Consider the following 20,109-nt stretch of genomic DNA (forward strand, 5'->3'; position numbering starts at 1 on the left):
GTTTCCTTTGTTGCCATAGTTTCTGCGAACATGGGCTAGGGGGTTGCTAAGCTTGATAGCAACCTCAGAGAAAAATAATAAGCCTGATTGGCTGATTGAATCAGGAGATCAGGAGAAGTTTTATTTAGGCAATGCTTCTCCAAGCTGTGAATGTTTGAGCTTAATGTTTCATATGTGTGCAGGTCAAAGGGGAATGACAATGGACACGAGTGAAAACATTTTCTTTCTCTGAGTTTCCTCATGCCATTTGTAGCCCAAACACACAAAGCATTACACCCCGCTACAAAAGAATCAAATTAAATGTTTGACAAGAGCCCGGACAAAAGCAGCATTTCACAAAATAACCCTCCGCCGCCCTCCCCTCCCGGCTCTACTACTCCTCCTTCCCTTCTCCCTCAAAGCTCTGTTCAGAGGTGGGCTAATTCTTTTTCCCTCACTTGCTGTGATTCTGTCATCTGTTAACCTCTTTTTTCGGTCTTGGGATTACTCAGCAGAATATCAAGGAAACGCTAATCCTAAAAAGGTGCCAATCTTCTGTTCCCTCCCGCTGCGCCCCTTTCTCGTCCCACTCATTTCACTTTTTTTCTGGTCAACTCAGAAAGCACAGGGTGGGCCAAAGGCTTCTTGGGTTTTCACCTTCTCCTCAGACTACATGGTGACATCACAACCCCAGTGCTGCGAGCCCATGTATCGAGGCAACGCTGGGACATCCCTTAATCCTGACAAGCAGTCCACTAAACCAGCTGGCTCTAGGAGGAACAAACCACCTCTCCATGAGTGGAGCAGGCCACATGAAACCCCACAGAGTAACAGATGTCAGACACCATCATGGCAACCATGTTTGAACAAGGCAGATACATGTAGATTTTCAGGGTATGAAGTCACCACATAGAAATGGTGCCAGTTTTTCTTTAGATTACATAACACGCTGGATTAGTTTTTTAAAGTTGGCTGCCTTATAAACAGACATGGCAATAAAATAAATAATTAAAATAATGTCCAGACAAACTCTAATTAATATAAAAAATACAACAATTTTAAATGAAGGCTTTGATTTGGTTCGAAAGCAATACATACATATGATTTTTATGTAAAATCTGTGTTTATAATATGCCGTGAATGGCTTTGACGCTTTACCAGCAGAGAACCCAAGATAAGGGTGGAACCACAGAACACTAAAAAGGTAGAAAAAATTATGTGTTAAGTGTTTGCAGTGACTGAAGCTACCAAGACTCTAAAATGGTTGGCAATATTAAAATATAAGACCATTTAATGCCATTAAGATGTTAATTTAGGACCAAATTGGCTGTTAAAATACACAAAAGCAAGAAAAGAAATTATTCTGTTAAAGATATTTCCAGGACCTTCTTTCGTCCTCACTGGAAAGCTAAAACAATCTTCATTTTAATTTGAGGCTAGTGCGTATTCGGAAATAGCAAATGTGTGTCTGAGGAAGAGTGTGTGTGCCTGTGTTAGATCCTCAGAGCGAGCGTGTGCTCTCTTCTGAGCCGTCTTCACATATGGACCGTAAACAGGGTGATTACCAGACCGGGCTGGGCTCCGCCTGAACGCCACCCAGGGACTCTTTACATCATCAGCGCACTGCTCACGCCCGGCTAAACACACAAACACACACACACGGAGAGCAGCCGCTCACACACACACACATGCAACGCAAATGAGGGTCTCCAGGTGAACATACGGTGGCCTGGGAGGAGAGCTAGCTTCACACTGAAGGCCCCTACACACACACACACACAAACACGTGATTGGATCTAAATACACAAACGTATGCAAAACACAAAAAACACTCACGCATCCCATACATTAATATACATTTCACAAACATACTTGAGTGAAAACACACAGAAGCACACATATCTCCTTGCACTGTGACACACACTCTCAGACACACACACACACACATTATTGGCCCTTGTAAGAGAGATATACTGCCGTTTCATTCCATTCACTCCAGAGCTGCCTCCATGATATACTGACTACACCGCCTGTTATTACAATATCCGTGCTAGTGCTTTCTATCCAAGCTCCCAGCCGTGAATATAACGTAGCATAAAACACCTGACGTGAACGTACATACACACAGTATATCCCGTCTGACGCTATGAAATGCTGAGAATTAGCTAAATGAGAAAAAGAACAAAAACCATCCAGATCGTTCTGGGTGCGGGCCAATGTTTATCTAACAATAACCATACGTTCGACAACACCTCTGCTTTTTGGCTACCGTTGCATAAAAGTCGGTTTGTGTGCGTGTGTGTGTGCGTGTGTGTGTGTGTGTCGGGGGCGGTAAAAGAAACAAAAAAAAAATCATGCGGCAAAACAAATGACAATAGCCATTGATTTGGATTTTCTATGCCGATTCTTTTTCCCACTTGATGAAACTCAGGGCATTTGATAAGTAAAGGATAAAAGACAGTGGTGATGGAGATAGGGGTGTTTGTTTTGTTGTGCAGTATGGTAGCAGTGGGGTGGGAGGGTGGTGTGGGGGTTGGCCGTTAATCTTTGTTAAATTTCTTTTTTTAAATAAGCAGACTGGGCTTCAGCACCTGTGATAAGGGACATTCTTTAGCCAGAGAGCTCTGATTCATGTCTTTGAGTAACTCCTTGAGGGCGTTTCTTACTGTAGAGTGGCTCCATTGCTCGGGCGGCAGGTCCTCCAGCTTAGGACAACTGTGGCGAGAGAGAAAGAGAGAGAGGAGACATAGGGGGTGTGGGGTGGAGGGGGAAAGGGAAAGGAAGATGGGGAGAGGAAGGAGGCAGGAGGGGAAGGAAAGGGTAGATAGGGATGTGGAGGGGGGGAGAGAGAGAGAGAGGGGTGAGGAGAGAGCATGAGAAACAATTCAGACGGAGAAGAGACAAGGATAGAAAGGAAAGCCAGAAGCCCTGATGGTATCTTGAATGAAATGATAAAATACACAAGCCACAGATTCAGCAATACAATATCAAAATGATTTAATTAGATTTTTAGGGTTGGACATTCCCCTGATATAGGGAGAAAATGGTTAATAAATCCAATCTTAAAATATTTGGAAATGAATTTGACCTAAAAAACTATTGAGGTATGCGTGTGAGAAGCAACTTGGACTGCAACTCTTTGTCCAACATAAAAAATAAAAATAAAAAGTGAGACATGGCGAGAAATGGAAAACAAATTACATAATTAAACAACGTTTAAGAACATTAAGTGCAGATTGTTATTCATTATTGATCAATCTGATGATACAAGGATGGACTCATTGTTAAGTCCTTGAGAAACTGTGAAACGAAGATGCAAAAAAGTAACCAAAGCCCACACTTAAAACCCCAAAGAAATTCAATTTATAATGATAAAAAACAGAGAAAAGCAGCCAAATCTTGACTTCAACAAATATAAATAAAATTGTCAATACATGTTAGACTAATTGCTAAGTGTTCTGTTAAAAACAATTTGGCAACAAATTACTTTGTGCAAAACAAAGGTTTCAAACAGTCCAAACCTGTTTAAAACATATATTGATGAAATGGGTAAATCACTGGAACAATCAGATAGACAGAGCAGTAGAGACAGAGGGGGGAAACCAGAGAGAACGAGAGCTGAACACACGGGCTCCCGCTCCTTTTTTTCCTGCTGCAAGCGCCCCTCCAAGACAGACAGATTTCATTTGGCGCATCAAGCAGATGCATCTGGAGATTGCTCTGTCTCTCTCTCTGTCTCTCTCTCTCTCTGCTTGCCTCACTCTCTCCCCCTCTTTCATATTCTCCCCCTCTCTCTCTCTCCTTCTCTCTCTCCTGATTGTTCTGATTAGTTAATTACTTTATACAACACATCTGCTGGATTGATGCATGAATTATACATCAGCTGCATGTGGCGACTATTATTTCGTGTTACTTCTACCTTCCTGGCTCGTTGTGCTCGGTGAAACAATTTAAGGTGTTACTGGCTAGATTTCTGCAGCAGGCGGGGGTTGGGACGTGGGGGTGTTGGGGTGTGGGGTGGGGTTGGGTGGTAGGGGGGTGGATTGAAGAGATGGTGGGGCGGGGAGTGAAAAGGGGAAAAACAAATACAAAACAATAACAATCCTGACAACAATATGCAGCAAAAATCAAAATAGATTTATACATCACACAGAGATTGGCTTTGACATTAGCTGGTGCTATAGTCGTGTGCTACAGAGATTCAGCTCTACCTGAGAAACACTCAGATTTCTGGGTTTTGAAAATGAGAAATCTATTTACATTGTGGGTGGGAGTGTGGAGCAACTGTACTGTGAGAGTGGCCAGTACGCTCTGGAGAAACATTTACTACGTTTGAAGACATATGTTTAATGCGTTGCTGAGCTACTTTTCATTAAACCTGCCCTGACACTTGACAAGTGAGATGAGACATTGAGCAAGGGGTGATAAGTGTACAAGTGCATTAGACAATGTATGTGTGTGTGTGTGTGTGTGTGTGTGTGTGTGTGTGTGTGTGTGTGTGTGTGTGTGTGTGTGTGTGTGTGTGTGTGTGTGTTTGTCCATAAATCTGTCAGTTGGTGTGTTGGTGTGTTGGAAACGTTACGAGCGAGGAGATAACAGGTGAGTGCAAAAGAAAAGGGATGCGTGCAACGGTCGAGGCTAACATCTGCTTATAAGAAAACACACAGCCACAGACACTCGCTCGCACACAAAGAATGGATTTCACAGAACACCCTTAAACTGCTCTAGCAGCTAGAAAGCCTCTGGGGAGAAGGAAATGAACAAGAGGAGAGGAGGAGGGAGAGACGGAAAGGGGTAGTGGAGAAAGACAGCTATCCATGCATTCAAGGCTAGCATGCCGGAAATACGCACAACATGCTGTATTCTGGCTGGTGGACGTGTTGACATCAGTCAGTGAGTCTGAGTGAGTGCTTCATTGGTGAAGGTGGGTGGTGGCGATGGCGATGGGGGGGACGACACAGAAGGAGCGGGGAAAGAAAAGGAAGAGAGGCAGAGCGAGGTAGAAAAAGAGTCGGAACAGCAGCTGGCACAAGCCTCCACACCAGTGCCACTCGGCTGAGTGTGTTTGTGTCTTTTGTGCATCTGAGCACTGTAGCACATTTGAGCCTGTTTGCATCCATGTCTATAAATGCTTGTATGCTCTCGCTGTGTGTATAAATACAACGAATCTCACTCCTACAGAGTAGCATTTAGCACGCAACATGGTGAGTGACGGCACAAGACAGCTAGCAGTGTTTTTAGCTTGTTAGTCTATGATGATATGCAATGTACTGTAGATTCAGAAGAAATATATTTCACTTAAAATAGCCGGTGCAGCCCAGTTTATTTATAAACTATTTCAGGTGAACAACAGCGTATTCATCTGCTGCAGAGTCATTTTTAGCCATGCGCAGTCTCCAGTTTCCCCCTACATTCATTTGAAAAACATGTGTGAAAAGAGCTACTATCAAGTATTGCTTGGTTCAAAAACGCAATGTTACCTGCACATTAGTTAACATACCTTGACAGTTAAATGTAGAGCAGCTACAAAAGATAAATCTACCGGATCACTCATCACAGCATTGGCGCGGTATCTGTGTTTCCGTATCTTAACGGTTAAATTGACAAATAAACCAACCTCTGTGTTTCTTTAGCACCATTACGCAAGGAAGTTTTCAGTATTCTAATGTTTTTTGCATTTGCTGGGCCAGCCTGTTTGTGTGTGTGTGTGTGTGTGTGTGTGTGTGTGTGAGTGAGTGAGTAATAGAGCTATTCTCAGTATCAAACATGCAGCAAGAATCAGCAGATTGGCACCTGCCTCCGGGCATACAAGACATGCTATGTGTGAGAGTGTTGAAAGCAAAGACTAATAGGGACAGGTGTGCCTCTGTGTGTATAAAAACAATCCAATACTGGTGTGTATGTGTGTTTTACTGTTGGTAATGACACTACACTTTTGTGGGTGGTAGGTAAAAAGAAAAGTTGTATGAACATCTACAAACATTTTCGATTGGTACACATGTGTGCGTTCGAGTGTGTTTCTTACCTGTGCAGCTGGATCTTAAGCGTGACCACGTGGTAGACGTCCTGCAGCATGTCAGCCACTGTAGCGTCCGGTGCGTCTGTCACGTATGACAGAGGGACAGGGTTCCACTTCCCCACCTGAATCATACCTGGATGATGCAATATGGCACATATGCGCACACACGTGAACATGGGTAACGTGGATACAGATAGGGACACACAAAAGCACAACAATGGGCACAGAAAAAAGAAGAGAGTACATCAGCACTAAGCTCATTTTAGCATCTTAACTTTCTGTCACTGAGCTGCATAACTACACAGAATAACTTTATTTTAAAACAGTAGCACATACACAGTATGAATAAAGCCAGGCGTGGCCATTTCAGAGGCATTATGGTGCCATAAACACTCTTCATGTACTTTATCTGTAACTGAAATGCCAACAACAACCAAAGAATTTCTCCTGAGACTGGGATAAAAGAAAGTGGCAGCCCCCACAGCGGGAAGAAAGCTTATGGGAGTGGTGCACTAGTGTGTGTGTATGCGTGTGTGTGTCTCTCTGTGAATGTCGGCACACAGTGTGATGGACAGGCTATAATAAAAGAGCATGGTAAGAGGCACCTTGAAACAGCCCCCCTCGGCCTGCGTGTGCGCAAGTGCAATTAGCAGACCCTTTCCTTCACCTGCCCTTCCCACCCACTAAGTCATGTCTATATACGTATGTACAGCCCGAGTGTGTATGTCTGTGTTTTACTTTCTTATATGCACAGTAGTGAATGTGAATACATTTATGTGTGTGTGTGTGTGTGTGAGACCCCTGCAAGACTTGAGCATCTCCTGTATGGGATCAGTGTCAGGATGTGTTACTGTGGCTTCAGATCTGCTGGCAGTAGGCTATTATGGTCACAGTGTGTGTATGTGTGTGTGTGTGTGTGTGTGTGTGTGTAAGTGAGGCATAAAGAGTGTGTGTTTGAGTGTGTGCATTAGTAACAGAACATGTCAGAAAACCCTACAGAGGAGACACTGATGAGCATTAGAGTGATAAAGCAGGGGTGGGGGGGTGGGGGGGGCAGAAGAAAAGTGGCAGATCAGAAAAAAAAAAAATGAAGAGATGATGATGAAAGTCATTGAGTGACATTTGGTGGTTACCTTTGGCCTGGGCCGCTGAGCTGTGGGAGTAGCCCAGCGACAGCAGGGCCATCTCGATGAGCTGGTTGAAGAGCATGTCCTTACGCACCAGGACGAACTCGGCGTGCTCCTCCTTGCTGTCGAAATCCATGGGATTCTCGTAGTGCTCGACCACACAGAACACAGGCAGCATGTTGCCTGAGGACACAGACACACAAGTCCGAACTGAAAGGGTTCCCAATACTTCACATTCAAACTCTGACTTTCAGTATTACGTGTGTTAGCTGAGGGATTGAGATTAATATTTAACGCTTGCGATGAAGTTACACTGAGGTTGGGTGTCATTCGGGTTATGAGAGAGTGATTAGATTGCTGCTGAGGGGAAGTTCTGTACGGAAATTAACTAAAGGGTGAGTTTGGGTTGCAAACATTTTTAATAGGACAATTTCTATCTTAACCCCTTATCTGTCACATCATCAATGGGAATCAAAGACTCCTTAGGTGCACGAGAAGCTGCACAATTTGAATGAATTTCTTGTATCTGTCTTTTTCAATTAGAAATGCTCTCGTTTGTCATGTCATTCCCACAGTTGTCTTCCTGAGTTTGTCAAAGATTGTTTTTCCATCTGAAATCCCATTTTAGGAGGATTCCTTGCTGAAGTCGTAGGTTCACCTTTCAGGTTTTAAGATGACGACATACTGTTACAGAGATGCCTCACAATGGTTTGTGTGTCACAATTAGCGCTACAGTAAAGGCAAATTCCTTTTAACATGACTCATTTTTTTATATGCCCGATTAACACATGCGCGGTTGTATGACTGGAGCCTTTTGGCAGCTCCGTAGTTAGGGAAATCCTGAAGCGATGCAGCATAGTATTGTTGTGGACGACTAGCACAAACCATAAAGTGCTCCGTGATTTTTCCTTCCGATCACGGTCCTTAGCGATTCTCGATGCCAATTCTTTGAGGGGTGGAGTTGTAACGGGTCAAATGCTTATTTCACAGATAAAAGGAAAATACTATTTTGAATCAATGGCGCTTTACAGTTTCACCGGGGTGTTTCAATGTAAAATGAAGCTACAACTAAAAGTGCCGCTTACTGTGCTCCATGGCTGCAACACAACCTGGCGGTAGGGTGGTTGCTAGGGAAACCAAAACTTGCACGTGTTGAATTTGGAAGCGATGATTGGATTCAAAATCGTAATTTTAGAAACAATTCCAAGGTGGAACCTGTTCTCCATGCCCAAGCTTCCTAAAAGGTTCAAACTGATCCTGAATCACTAATAAAAGGCTCTTTTAAGTGCACCACACTTAATGTAAAGAGAAACGTCCCGTTCTGAGTGACAAGCTTTATTACTTATATTTTTACAAGTAAATTAATGATCATTAAAAAACATCTCAAGACCCCCCCAAAATAACTTTACTGTCGTGAAGTGAGCAACCACCAAAGTACCTTGAGTCTCAAATACCATTTGTTAAAAACGTGAAAAATATCCCTTTTAAAGTAGGTTTAAAATAGATAAAAAATGTGCGATTCATTTGCAATTAATGGACAATAATGCAGTCAACTGCGATTAAATATTTTAATTGATTGACAGCCCTAATATATATATATACACATACTATTAACTGTTTATCCATTATTAAGGTTCAGGGTTAACAATAGCCTTTCGTTCTGACTGCCAACCCAAAATCCTCTTCTTCCCATGATGCAGTGCTTCAAATCTCGTACCACCTATGCGCCCTGAGGTTTACTAGTCTGTGTCAACAGTGGCTCTGCTGTTAGATGCAATGAGCAATCCTTGTCCAAAGACTACTGAATGTTCAAAACCCACTGTGCAAATATAACCCAATATTCCATTTTTTTCTAAAATATTGAAGACATTTAGGAACATTTAAAGGCATGGGGACAACTTGCCTTTCTGAAGTAAAAGTTTGATGAAAGCAACAGCAGGCAATCGAAATGCTGTGTTGATGAAGAGCATCTACAGCTTGGTGTTTTTAGTAAATCTGCCATGGTTTACGAGGTGCCCTTATGCCCTACTTGCTCAGTATGTCTCAACTCCACTAAAACCTGAACACATTTCTGTAGAGTTATTGTCCTTGCTGATTTAAATGATTCACATTCTAATATTTTCCAATCCCAGGCATTCCAGAAGATGCACACAGTTTTGGCAAAACAATCAATAAGCCGACACATGCCAGGGAATGTGCTGAAAGAGCCGCTTTTCTCCTCCCCTGATTTTAATAGATAAAGATCTAACAATAAAGACTGCTGTGTGGGTTCATTTGGGGGATCAATAATGGCTTTGTTTCCAGGGAGCCCAAAGAGGGCTGCGGTAAATATTGTTTCAGGCTCGGACACAATGCCCACTGTGGGACCTCTGCGGAGCCTCCGCCGCAGACTGCCCGCCTCCCTCAGCTGCTTCACCCTTTTACCCGGGAAGAAAAACTGAACGAGGGGTAAGAGGAGAGGAGAGCAATGAGGAGACTTGGAGGAACAAACGTCAAAGGAAGCCAAGAGAAGCAGAGATGATGAAGGTGAAAAATCTCAGTCTCAGCTATCTCAGTTGGAGTGCGACGCGTAGATTAAAGGAGCAAATAAGAGAAACGGCCCATCCGAGGACACTCGCACAGCCACAATCCAAGATTTTTTGGGTCCCTCTTGCCCAAACATAACCAAACTAGCCAAACAAACAAACAGAGAGAAGAGCCTTAGCTGCCAAATGCTATAAGAACTCCAAACCTGCAGGTTTTAAACTCATTTCTAACCCACAAAAAACACACACACACAAAACCATAATCATAAAAAGGTTCATATTTTGGATGGCTTTGCCCGCCGTGTTTTTCACGAAACGACACCAGTTATATTAAAAAGCTATATCATAATCTCAAAGTAAAGGCTCCCTTTAACAAGAATGGCTCTTAAAGGACTGAAACTTTCCCTTAATAAATGAATGTCAGAGCCGGGGGGCTGCGGTTGGAGAGCGGTGACACAGCGCTATGCAGCACAACACAAGAATAATTCTCACAGTGCTGTTCTATTAGCTATTGTCTGGGCAAATAAGTGGGAGTGTGTGCAGTGTGTGTGTGTGTGTGTGTGTGTGCGCGTGCTGAGATGACTAAAGACGCATTGTAAAAAGGTTTAAGACTTTGGGAGAGCATGCAGGGGGTGGCGGTGGGTGGAAGGTGGTGTGTGTGGGAGGGGGCAATTTAAACTGAATTCAAATAGCTCGCCTCTGTTTACATGGTTGGTTCTTTTCTTACTCATGCACAAAAAGCACACACAAAGTTAGTTCAACTATATTTGTTTCACATTTAGTTTGTACAGACTAACAGATAATACCTTCATTGCTTAGTTTGTTAATTATTTGATGAATTAATGAATTGTTCAGTCTATAAAATTGCAGATTGTAGGACTGATTGTTATTTTCATTAGCAATCCATCTGACTTTAAGAGTAAAGGAATAACAGTGAAAAATGTCTGTGACGGTTCCCCAGAGCCGACATCAAGACATTCAAATTGACTGCTGTGTCCCACTGACAATATCCTGTTTTCCTTCACATAAGACACTGAAAAGTAGCAAATCTTCAAGTTTGAGGAGAAAATATTTGGTATTTTCGCTTCAAAAAAAAAAGAGTTGAGCTACTAATTAATCATCATTAATCATTTCTGCTTATTTTTCTCAAAATCCGAGATAAAGTCTTCAAACTTAGAGTTTTTATTGTCCAATTAACATTCTCAAACCCACAAATGTACTATCGTATGATATAGAGATAGTCAGGAAATCTTCACATTTGAAATGCTGAAAGCAGCAAATGTACTTAATGAAAGATACTGAAATCTAACTAAATTGTTATTGGGTCATTTTCTCTTGATAGGCCAACCTTTTATTAAACTAGACCAGCCCCCCCCCCCCCCCCCCCCCCCCCCCCCCCCCCCCCCCCCCCCCCCCCCCCCCACACACGGAGTCCCTCTTACCTCTCTTGTGACAGGTCTTCAGCAGGTGGCCGGTGGGTTTGTATGGGACCCCGGCTAGTTTGGCCCCGGTGCTGCCCAGCCTGGCCCGGCCCAGGGGGCTGCCGTTCTGCTCCAGCCGGGGCAGCTTGGCCGGCGGGGCCTTGGCCTCCGCCATGCTGTTGACCAGGTCAGAGTTCTCCTTGCCCATACACGCCTCGCTGAGATGGTCCATCATTCTCAGCACCTCTGCTCACTATCACCTGGGGAGAGACGCACAGTATGAGTCAGCTGTCAGCAGCAATATGTGCGTGGCATAACAGAAGCACTGAAATGTGATTAGAGGGGAGCAATGAACACAAAATCTTTGTGTCGATGTCACTGACATGTGAAGATGGGATGCAAACTTTTACATACAGCACAAAAAGTGCTTCAAGTTATTGAAACCTCTGCGAACAGGGCCCACTACGGCAATAACTGTCAATACGCTTCAGTTATGATGACTCGGGACACGGTGACGTTTTGGTGCTGCTGTAATGTTCCCATTTTTTAACACAGGTATTATGTATGGCTGTCCCACAAGAGATTCCCATGCGAGAGGGGGCAAACAAGCCCCAGTTTTAGTGCAAACATATTCATTTGCCGTGAGATTCCACTTGAATGAATACAGTGCAGTTCGAGGAACAAGGTTCTGCTGCGGCGCACGCAGAGAGGGGAAACTAACGCAATTCCGTTTCTGAGTCACTTTGTGTGGCTTCACATTCATGACGCAGCTTGGATGTGAAGGGAGGCGAAAGGCCGCAGCGTAATTTTGCTGTGACAGACACACACATCCACACACTTAGACACACACACACACAATAAGGTACATGACTTTACAGGTGTGAACTTTATTTATGGATTTTGCAAGCGCAAAGCGGTATTCATGGTAGGCAATGAGTTTACAACTTCCAGATTGGGGAAAAAGGCCGCTTTTGGAAACTTCAAAACAGTTAGTTGGTGACTCATGAGCCCAATCACTGAAGAAAAGCTAGATGAAGGAAAGATGGAGCCTGTATGGCAGCTTAAACCACATAGTTGCTGTAGCGCACGGACACAAAGCTATTGATCGAAGCTGAGCTGATGATTCACACATTATTTGAACTCCCTGGAGAAGACTTGATCAACCAATATAAAGATTTGTTCATGTTTAAAACTGCAATGGAGAAGTAACGGAGGGGGATTCTGCATGCAGGTTCAGCACTGTGCTGATGAACATGCACTGGAATGCTGTTGTCAAAGAGTGAAAAGGGCAAAATCATCCACCCCCACGCAAAAGATCATGAACTCCCTCATTCATAACATGCAATGAGGCAACTAATTCCCCACAAATAAGGGGCCAGCGGAATCCAGACCCGGATACAGTTTTGATCCAGGTCAGGATTTTTAAATGACCTTAAAACACACACACACACACACACATACACACAAAACAGAAGCAATAGTTTACATGAACACATTACCCCCCTAAAGGGGGAGTTAAGGGAGGAAGACAAGGTGAGTGAAGAATGTTCCAAACCAACCTGAAACGCAGCACTTCAGCACTGAGGAGCATATAACACCGCCTCGAAAACACGTCTTCTTTAAGTTTGGCCAGGGTAGAAAAAAAGACACCCGAAACAACTCCTGCTTCCCGGTCTTGTTACCTCTCTCTCTCCCTCTATCTACGTGTGCATGACAGCAAACGGTTATTTAAAAAAATATGTATCAGTGTTTAAAAAGACGCTTTCTCCTGCTCTTCTTTGCGGGTGACTGACAGGCGGTAGGAAAAAACAACAACCCGGGTCTGTGCGAGAGACGACGAGGTCGAGATGGACTGTGATAGGCGAACATTGGTAAGCGGTTATGTGTGTGTGTGTGTGTGTGTGTGTGTGTCTGTCTATGCGTGTGTGGTGTCCGTTAGCTTATTCCGTCCAACTGGAAGAGAAAAACGGAAACCAAAAGCGTTAGAACGGGCGACATTTAGCACAAAGTGAGCGGTTAGCCGCGTCCATCGTTACAAGTGAAGGCGACTTCGGCTTTAGTTCGCAACCACAACATCCAAATCGCTACATCGGCAGGCAGGCAGGCAGGCAGCCGCACAGTACAGTTAGCAGCCGCCGGTAGAAACCAAAGCACCTCGGACACAGTTGTAATGATGGTAACCGCCGCCGAGACCCAATAAATCCTTGTTGTGTACGTTCAAGAGCGACTAACGTACACAAAAATAGCTCAACGTCGGTTAAGCTCTATTTGACTACCGGCTGACTGAGAGAGAGAAAAATAATAACCGACAGTGTGGTCTCGCTATCGCGTTGGAGGCGATGTAGAGCCGATATATGCGGACAGTCGAAACAGGTTCGCAAAATAAAACAAGGAGAGGGGGGTCAAAAAGTGCGGATTACTTTCCGATGTCGAGCATAAATAAGGCTTGCAGTGGATGCATAAGAGAGCTGCCTGCCATAGTAATAGTAGGAGGTGTCCTGTTGGTTGGGGTTTGGCGTCCGGACGGAGCTCCTCTTTCTTTCTTTCTGTCTCCCTCTGTCTCTCCCCCTCTCACTCCGTCTCTCCCTCTCTGTCCCCATTAAATTATTAGTTGTATTGACTCATCACTCCCCCTCTCCTCTCCTCGCTGCTGGTGCTGCCGCTGCTTGTGCTTTCCCTTTCTCCTCCTCATTTCAAATGGCGTGGTAGAAGGGGTAAAAAAAAAAAAAAAGATAGGAGGGGGATCTATGTGTGAGCGCGAGGGAGAGTGTTGGGTGGAAAGTGTCAAGGGGAAGAAATAATCCCCTTAAAATACAATTTAAAAAAAATAAACTGAGGATTCTTTGCACATCTCAGGCCGAAAAGTCCTGGCAGAGATAAATAAAAGTGAAGAAAGTGGACAGGAGTCACACACAAATACACGTGCACGCACACACAAACATAAATAGGAAGACACACACAAACACACACACACACAGAAGGAGGAACGGTGGTGCGATTTCCGGCTGTGCGCGCAGGAATTTTTAATCAGGTTGATTAGAGTGAGGCGGTTCTGCATTTATTAACGGGTAACACACACTCACACACACACACACACTAGATACCTTAAATATTTAATTGTTTTTTAATTACTTTTGCCCAATAAATAATATTTTTTTTAATTTTAAAACATATTTTACGTTGAGGGATTTGGTCTAAGATAGCAAAAAGTACAGTGAACTGTTTTAGCTCCAGTCAGTTCTGAGATAAACTAACCTCACAGTAAACTAAAGAGCACCCACACATGCATGTGTACCATTCACAGATAACCTTTTAATGGTCCCTCTTCCCTCAAAACCTCCTACAACTGACATCAGCTTGTTTTAAAATAAAAAAAGATATATTTTTTTGCATGCCTACTATCAAAATATAGGTATGTCTCAAGGCTCTTTCTTCTCCAGACTAACACAAATTTGTGTTAGACTTACTTCTTATTATATATATGCTATGAATTAATATCAGAGTATACAAATCAATAAGCCTAATAATGGGTAATATCTTTTATTCAAATGGGAAACGATGACTTCATTTCTTACTATAACTATGACTATAATACAAAAATTGAATATGTATACATAGAAATAGGTATTAATGTATGTTTTAAACTCTTAAAAGGCTGCATCAGGGCAATCATTTACACTTATAAATATTCATGAGCCTTAAAATTGGGAAGGCTCTATTCTTTTTCACACTAAAGGTGGGAAGCTACATACCTGGTGGATCAAGTTGCAAGGACTACTATGTCTAATATTTAGTTTTTGCATTGCAAATAGGAAAATACATATATTCTGACATTCACCAAGCAAAGCACATATGAATTATATTTTTTCCCCTTGATGTCATAAACTTTAGGCCAGTTTGCTAGCATAGTGTTGATGTTAGATTTCTTTTTAGCCTCTGTTTGCTGCAAATCTTTTAATACGTCAGTTTTGGTGGGATGTCCTAACCATACATCTACAGTGTGTTCCATAAATGTAAAGATGGCAGACATTTTCTATCTCAACATTTAGCTTTTGTTATCATTCTGCTATTATCTCACAAACTTTACTTCCAAGCCATACTGTACTACGTCAAACTGGATTATACCAGAATATTAGACAAGCTTATCTCTGTTGATATTGTCAACAAAACCCTGAACTGTCAAAGTGGAGGAAAGAAAGCAAAGGAAGGAGGGGGGGCTGGAGACTGACACATTCTCTGCAAACAACAGAAACCTGGAAGCTTTTCTCAAGTCGATGCGTGAGCTATTGTCATTATATTGTAATTATTTCATAAACCTTTCCCTGCTGGCGGGCTTTGTTGCCCTTGAGCAAACTGCAAAAATATCAGACAAGCTAATCTCTGTTGATATTGTCAATAAAAGCCTGATACGGTTTGTACCTTAACTTAAGATGGCCTAATAATAACTCTGGCTTTACGAGCAAAGGCCAGACTAATATCTGGTGGACACACACAGACACACACACACACACACAGGTGACATTAAATGCACCATTGCTGGTCTGCTAGTGTGAGGTGTAGGTAGGTGTAGGTGTCTTTACATTCAATGAAGAGCCAGAGGAGTAAGTGGTGTGAGGCAAAGTTAATTATGGAAACCACAGTGAAAACGTCTTTTTTTTCACACATTTGAAATAGTTAAAAACATATCATATACACACATCACCAAATACGTATTCATTAATTAATTCCCATTGTGCCACAGATTGAACATTCAGCTTTTGTTTTTGGCAACAAGGGTTTACTGTAGGTGGGGCGGTGTGAATCCAACTCATATGGCCAATATCCACATCAAACAAATACGAGCATGCATGTCTGTCCAGGTTGTGTAAGAACAAAAACAGGAAACCAACAGAAAGCAGGAAGTGTCTACACCTATTACAACGTCAAAGCCAGAGGTTGTGAGCCGACCGTGGAGGTCAGGTGCATGTGAAATGCTACATAACACAATGTGCTTGGTAATAAATCTTTGCAGGGCTCATAAACTCCCTCTGTGTGAGAGCATAAATACAGTGACGGTACATCGGCTCTCACACAAAGCTGTTGTTTCATAAACAATGCAACACCACAGCCGCAAGCTCCTCATCTTAGCTTGACAGTAAACCACCGGCGGGTAACGGCCAGAGTTGAAAAAAACTGTACGGAACAACTGTGAAAGAAAATCATTGAGATTTACGGAAGGTGTTAACACCTTTAGTTTTAGGGGAAAACATACTAGAGTCCTTTAAATAAGGCTGAAACTGGAACAGATGAAAGAGCCAATCACGGAAGAAGTGATGGTGTGTCGTATCACTTCCTAGAAACAGAACAGTTACACTTTTGATTCAACCCCTGTAGAGACCAAATCATTGTTCCACCCACCCATGTGGGGTCAGAAGTTTGCTCATTTCCAAATACATTTGTGTCCAAAAAGGCTGCATTAGATATTCACTGCAGAAGGCCAGCGGAGAAGCTTTTAACGGAAAGACACAATGTGAAACTCACCTTTTATACCTGAGATGGAACAATGTCTTGCAATATTGACACCTAGTTAGCATGAGGTGCGAGTTTTGAGGGGGTGGCTGTATTTTAAAAGGGTCCCACGTCTGTGGTTTTTAGAACAGGAAATGGAAGAGTTGTTGAAACTGTTGCTGTAAGACCCCGACATGTTTGAATTCACATGCAAAGCCTGTTGGCCAGATTCACTGATCAATTGTTATCTTAACCATTCTCGGGGTTTCAGTGAGCTGCCAACACAGTGTACTAAACACAGCTGCGGTGTGCAGTATTGTTAAATGGCACTGCTACGTGTCTGAATGAAGGACACAAACTGTGGAGTAATTACTACATTTTCAGAAATTCATTCCGACGTGAGATAATATCCAGCTCCTGAAAAATGTGACAGAGATTTCGACAAAGTCACTGAAGACATGAAAGTAAAATTCACAAACGATTCATATTGAAGTTATTGTCTCTCTTGAGCTCTTTGTTGCATAATAGGTACATTAAAGAGGCTGAAATTGTCCCGGTTTTTAATATTTTGCTTGTTTCAGAATTAATGAATATCAGGTCATATTTTGTCTTGAAAAAGGATGTGCAGCATTTTGGACTGTGCCTACTGTTCAGTTTCATTGGTGCACACACACACACACACACACACACACACACACACACACCCAGACCGTTTCCTCAGCAGATCACTTTGAATCCCCCTAGACCTTTACGGCATCGCTGCACAGCATTCTGCAGGTTGACATGTTTTCCACATTTTACATGATGTTCCCTGCAGCTCCCGTTTCTCTCTTTTGGTTTTTTTCCTTGGCCGCGGTTAGCTAGCGTTCGGAAAAAAATAGAGGAGCGACGGAGAAAGCAAGCCAATGTCGGCAAATGCTCTTTTCTATCTGGCATGACGCAAGCAGCCGCAGTCATTTCCACTGTGATTGTCGGGCACCATCAGAGAGCATCGATAACCCCTGCCAGGCCTTGGCACCGCCAACAGGTGCCGGCCCTGCCAGCTAGGTTGGCACCGACGTGGCTGTGAAAACCCTCTGACATCCAGAAGGGCACAGATTTGCACTGAATGCACCACTGAATCAACACTGCTGATTATCAATTAACATATACCGTTTTGTATCACACAGAAAAGAGGGGAAAAAATGGGTTTTGAAACACAGAAAGCCTGTTTAAAAATACTACTCGTGTGCTGTTATAACCACGTGATGAATACAGATTTAGCTCTGTTCAAGGTGGGTTTTTACAAGCCTGTGCGGCTTTGTGTTGGGGAGATACAGTACGTAATTGTTCAGTCAAGATTGTGTGCCTGCTGGCCACATTTGTACAGAACACGTGACAAATGACATGAGAAACATGACAGACTGGATGCTAGATTGCAAAATTAGAAAAGACACCTCATATTTAAATGTCAGGAGTCATAGCATTACACCGCAGATGCATTTCACCTTCACCACCTGTGTGTATTACCACAGCTCCTGTATGTTTTCACCATAACACACTTATCAGAACTATTACATCTGGCCTGCTGCTTTTTTCCAATCACATGTTCATGTCCCATAGGAATTCAATAGTATGTCTATTTGAACAAATAAGTGCAATAATCAACACAAAAAGGGAGAAAATGATTGAGAAAATGTATCACTGTTGGCTCCACAATGAGACGCGTCTTTATTTACTCTGTCAGGCGAAACCGGCGCCATCACTTACTGTACGTAGGTGTTGTGATGTCTTCATGCTCGCCACTTGTGATGCTTCTAATGGGCATTAAAACGATTATTTGGATTACTAATACAAATTAGTCTGCGCATCCAGTCTGAGAGAAGACAAACAGCATGGGGGCAGGCACTGTCACTGGTTTGACTCTGAGCTCTTTCTGCAAGTGTCTCCCACAATAAAAAAAACACACACATAAACATAATAGTATTATTAGAGGCTGCAAAGGATTTAATAATCTGTCTGGGAACGTGTCAAAACACGCCTGCATCAGTGCCGGTGCACTGATAGACCTCAGTGAGACAGAAGACGTGTAGAGTGAAAAAAAAAAAAGGAAAACGAGGGGGGTGTACAGTAGATGCCGCAGTAAAAGAAATGAATCAATGAGTTTCTAAATGCATTGCAGACTCCAGACTAAACCAACACACGTGCTGCTAAAGCAACGTACTGTGTTTTCCAGAAACCAAAGAAACAATATGGAAAATCTGGAATAGTGACGATTTAAGCATAATGCGTCAGCACTTTGTCCACTTTGGTCTCACCTTCCTCATTGTCTTCTCAGAAAGACAATCGTTTGTTTGCGAGTAACACTTTTGTTTTAAAATGGCTGATCTTCCTGCACAACTGTTGCACATAAACACACATCCACTTCTACACAGAGTTCAGGGTTGAGGCGCTTTATGAATGTTCCCTCGTAACACATCTAAGGACCATGAAAAATTGCTTAATCAGTTGTTACTAGGTAAGCACAGATTGACTAAATATTCCATAATGAGCATATTCCTCCAAACCAAATTAGCTTTGTGTCTTCCATTAGCCTCTCATGCAGCTAGTGTGGCTTTCAATTACTAGTGAAATAAGGTGGTTTCTGCATTTCTCATATGTCCGCGCTTCGGTGTGGGAGGAGAGAGAAAAGACAGAAAGAAAGAACAAGGGGGATGTAATGAACTGAGAGTCGACTCCTAAGTGCTTAATTGTTTTCATAATCACATGAAGTCGACAGAAATAGAAGCCGAGCGAGTGGTCTCCAGCTCAGGTCTGCTGACAGGAAGTCCTAACGACAGTTGGCCTCAAAGGGTCCCATCTCCGTGAAGGGCCAACATCAGGGAGTTTTTTTTATCTTTCTTTCTTTTTTTCCTCCGTTGATTTAAGAAAGACAACCACCACTCTGCTCACACCCCTTGTTTTTCACATCGTAACTCTCTGCTCGCCCACCCTTACGGCGTGTGGTGTGCACTACACACAATGCAACTCCCACGCAGATGCACGCCACACAGACATGTACAGTACATCCGCTCAGTGTCGACGAGCGTGCTACGACGCTGTGTCGAAGCAAGGCCTCCGGGTCCGGAACCGTAGTCTAAACAATGACATTACAGTCAGCTTGGGGGGTCATCAGCTCAAACATGGACCAGAATTACCCCCAAGCCAGGTCAGTTCAATTCCAAACTGCATCCCCTAACTGAGAGGACCCCTTCATCGCCTTGTTTATCTGTAACACCGTCCCTCCCCTCCCTCATTCGCTCTCTTTATAAAATTAAAAAACAATCAGTCATAGAACATTCGGCAGGTAACAACTGCATGGCTGTTTTTTTTAATAAATACTTACTTTTCTGTCACTGCTTGCAGGACTCTGGGCCATCACATGACCAAATAATCAAACTCTAGTTTCTGCCTCGTGGATTGCAAAAAATAAAAATGTAAAACTCACAAGAGTTGGAAATACAGAGGTGTATGTGTGTGTGTAAGGGAGAGAAACAGATACTGAAGATGAATTTGTGGCACTGAGAGAGGAC

The 20,109-nt window shown here is 43.0% G+C and overlaps 1 protein-coding gene across 9 annotated transcripts in view; it reads right to left on the reverse strand.

Moving 5' to 3' along the window:
* LOC117945610 (DNA-binding protein SATB1) overlaps positions 1 to 20,109 on the reverse strand; it is a 59,973-nt gene that overhangs the window by 34,906 nt on the left and 4,958 nt on the right. For 3 of the 9 annotated variants that reach the window (XM_034873195.1, XM_034873190.1, XM_034873193.1), the window contains exons 1-6: positions 12,631 to 13,760; positions 11,093 to 11,331; positions 7,132 to 7,308; positions 6,005 to 6,131; positions 3,899 to 3,952; positions 2,571 to 2,694 (exon numbers count right to left, since the gene is read on the reverse strand). In XM_034873195.1, the coding sequence (XP_034729086.1) occupies positions 2,571 to 2,694; positions 3,899 to 3,952; positions 6,005 to 6,131; positions 7,132 to 7,308; positions 11,093 to 11,306 (696 nt within the window). In that variant the 5' untranslated portion in view covers positions 11,307 to 11,331; positions 12,631 to 13,760. Of the gene's footprint in view, positions 1 to 2,570; positions 2,695 to 3,898; positions 3,953 to 6,004; positions 6,132 to 7,131; positions 7,309 to 11,092; positions 11,332 to 12,630; positions 13,761 to 20,109 lie in introns of those variants that run through there. The other 6 variants (XM_034873191.1, XM_034873192.1, XM_034873197.1 and 3 more) reach the window with 5 other exon arrangements.

The sequence above is a fragment of the Etheostoma cragini genome, chromosome 6 (assembly GCF_013103735.1).
Source record: "Etheostoma cragini isolate CJK2018 chromosome 6, CSU_Ecrag_1.0, whole genome shotgun sequence".
Lineage (NCBI taxonomy): Eukaryota > Metazoa > Chordata > Actinopteri > Perciformes > Percidae > Etheostoma > Etheostoma cragini.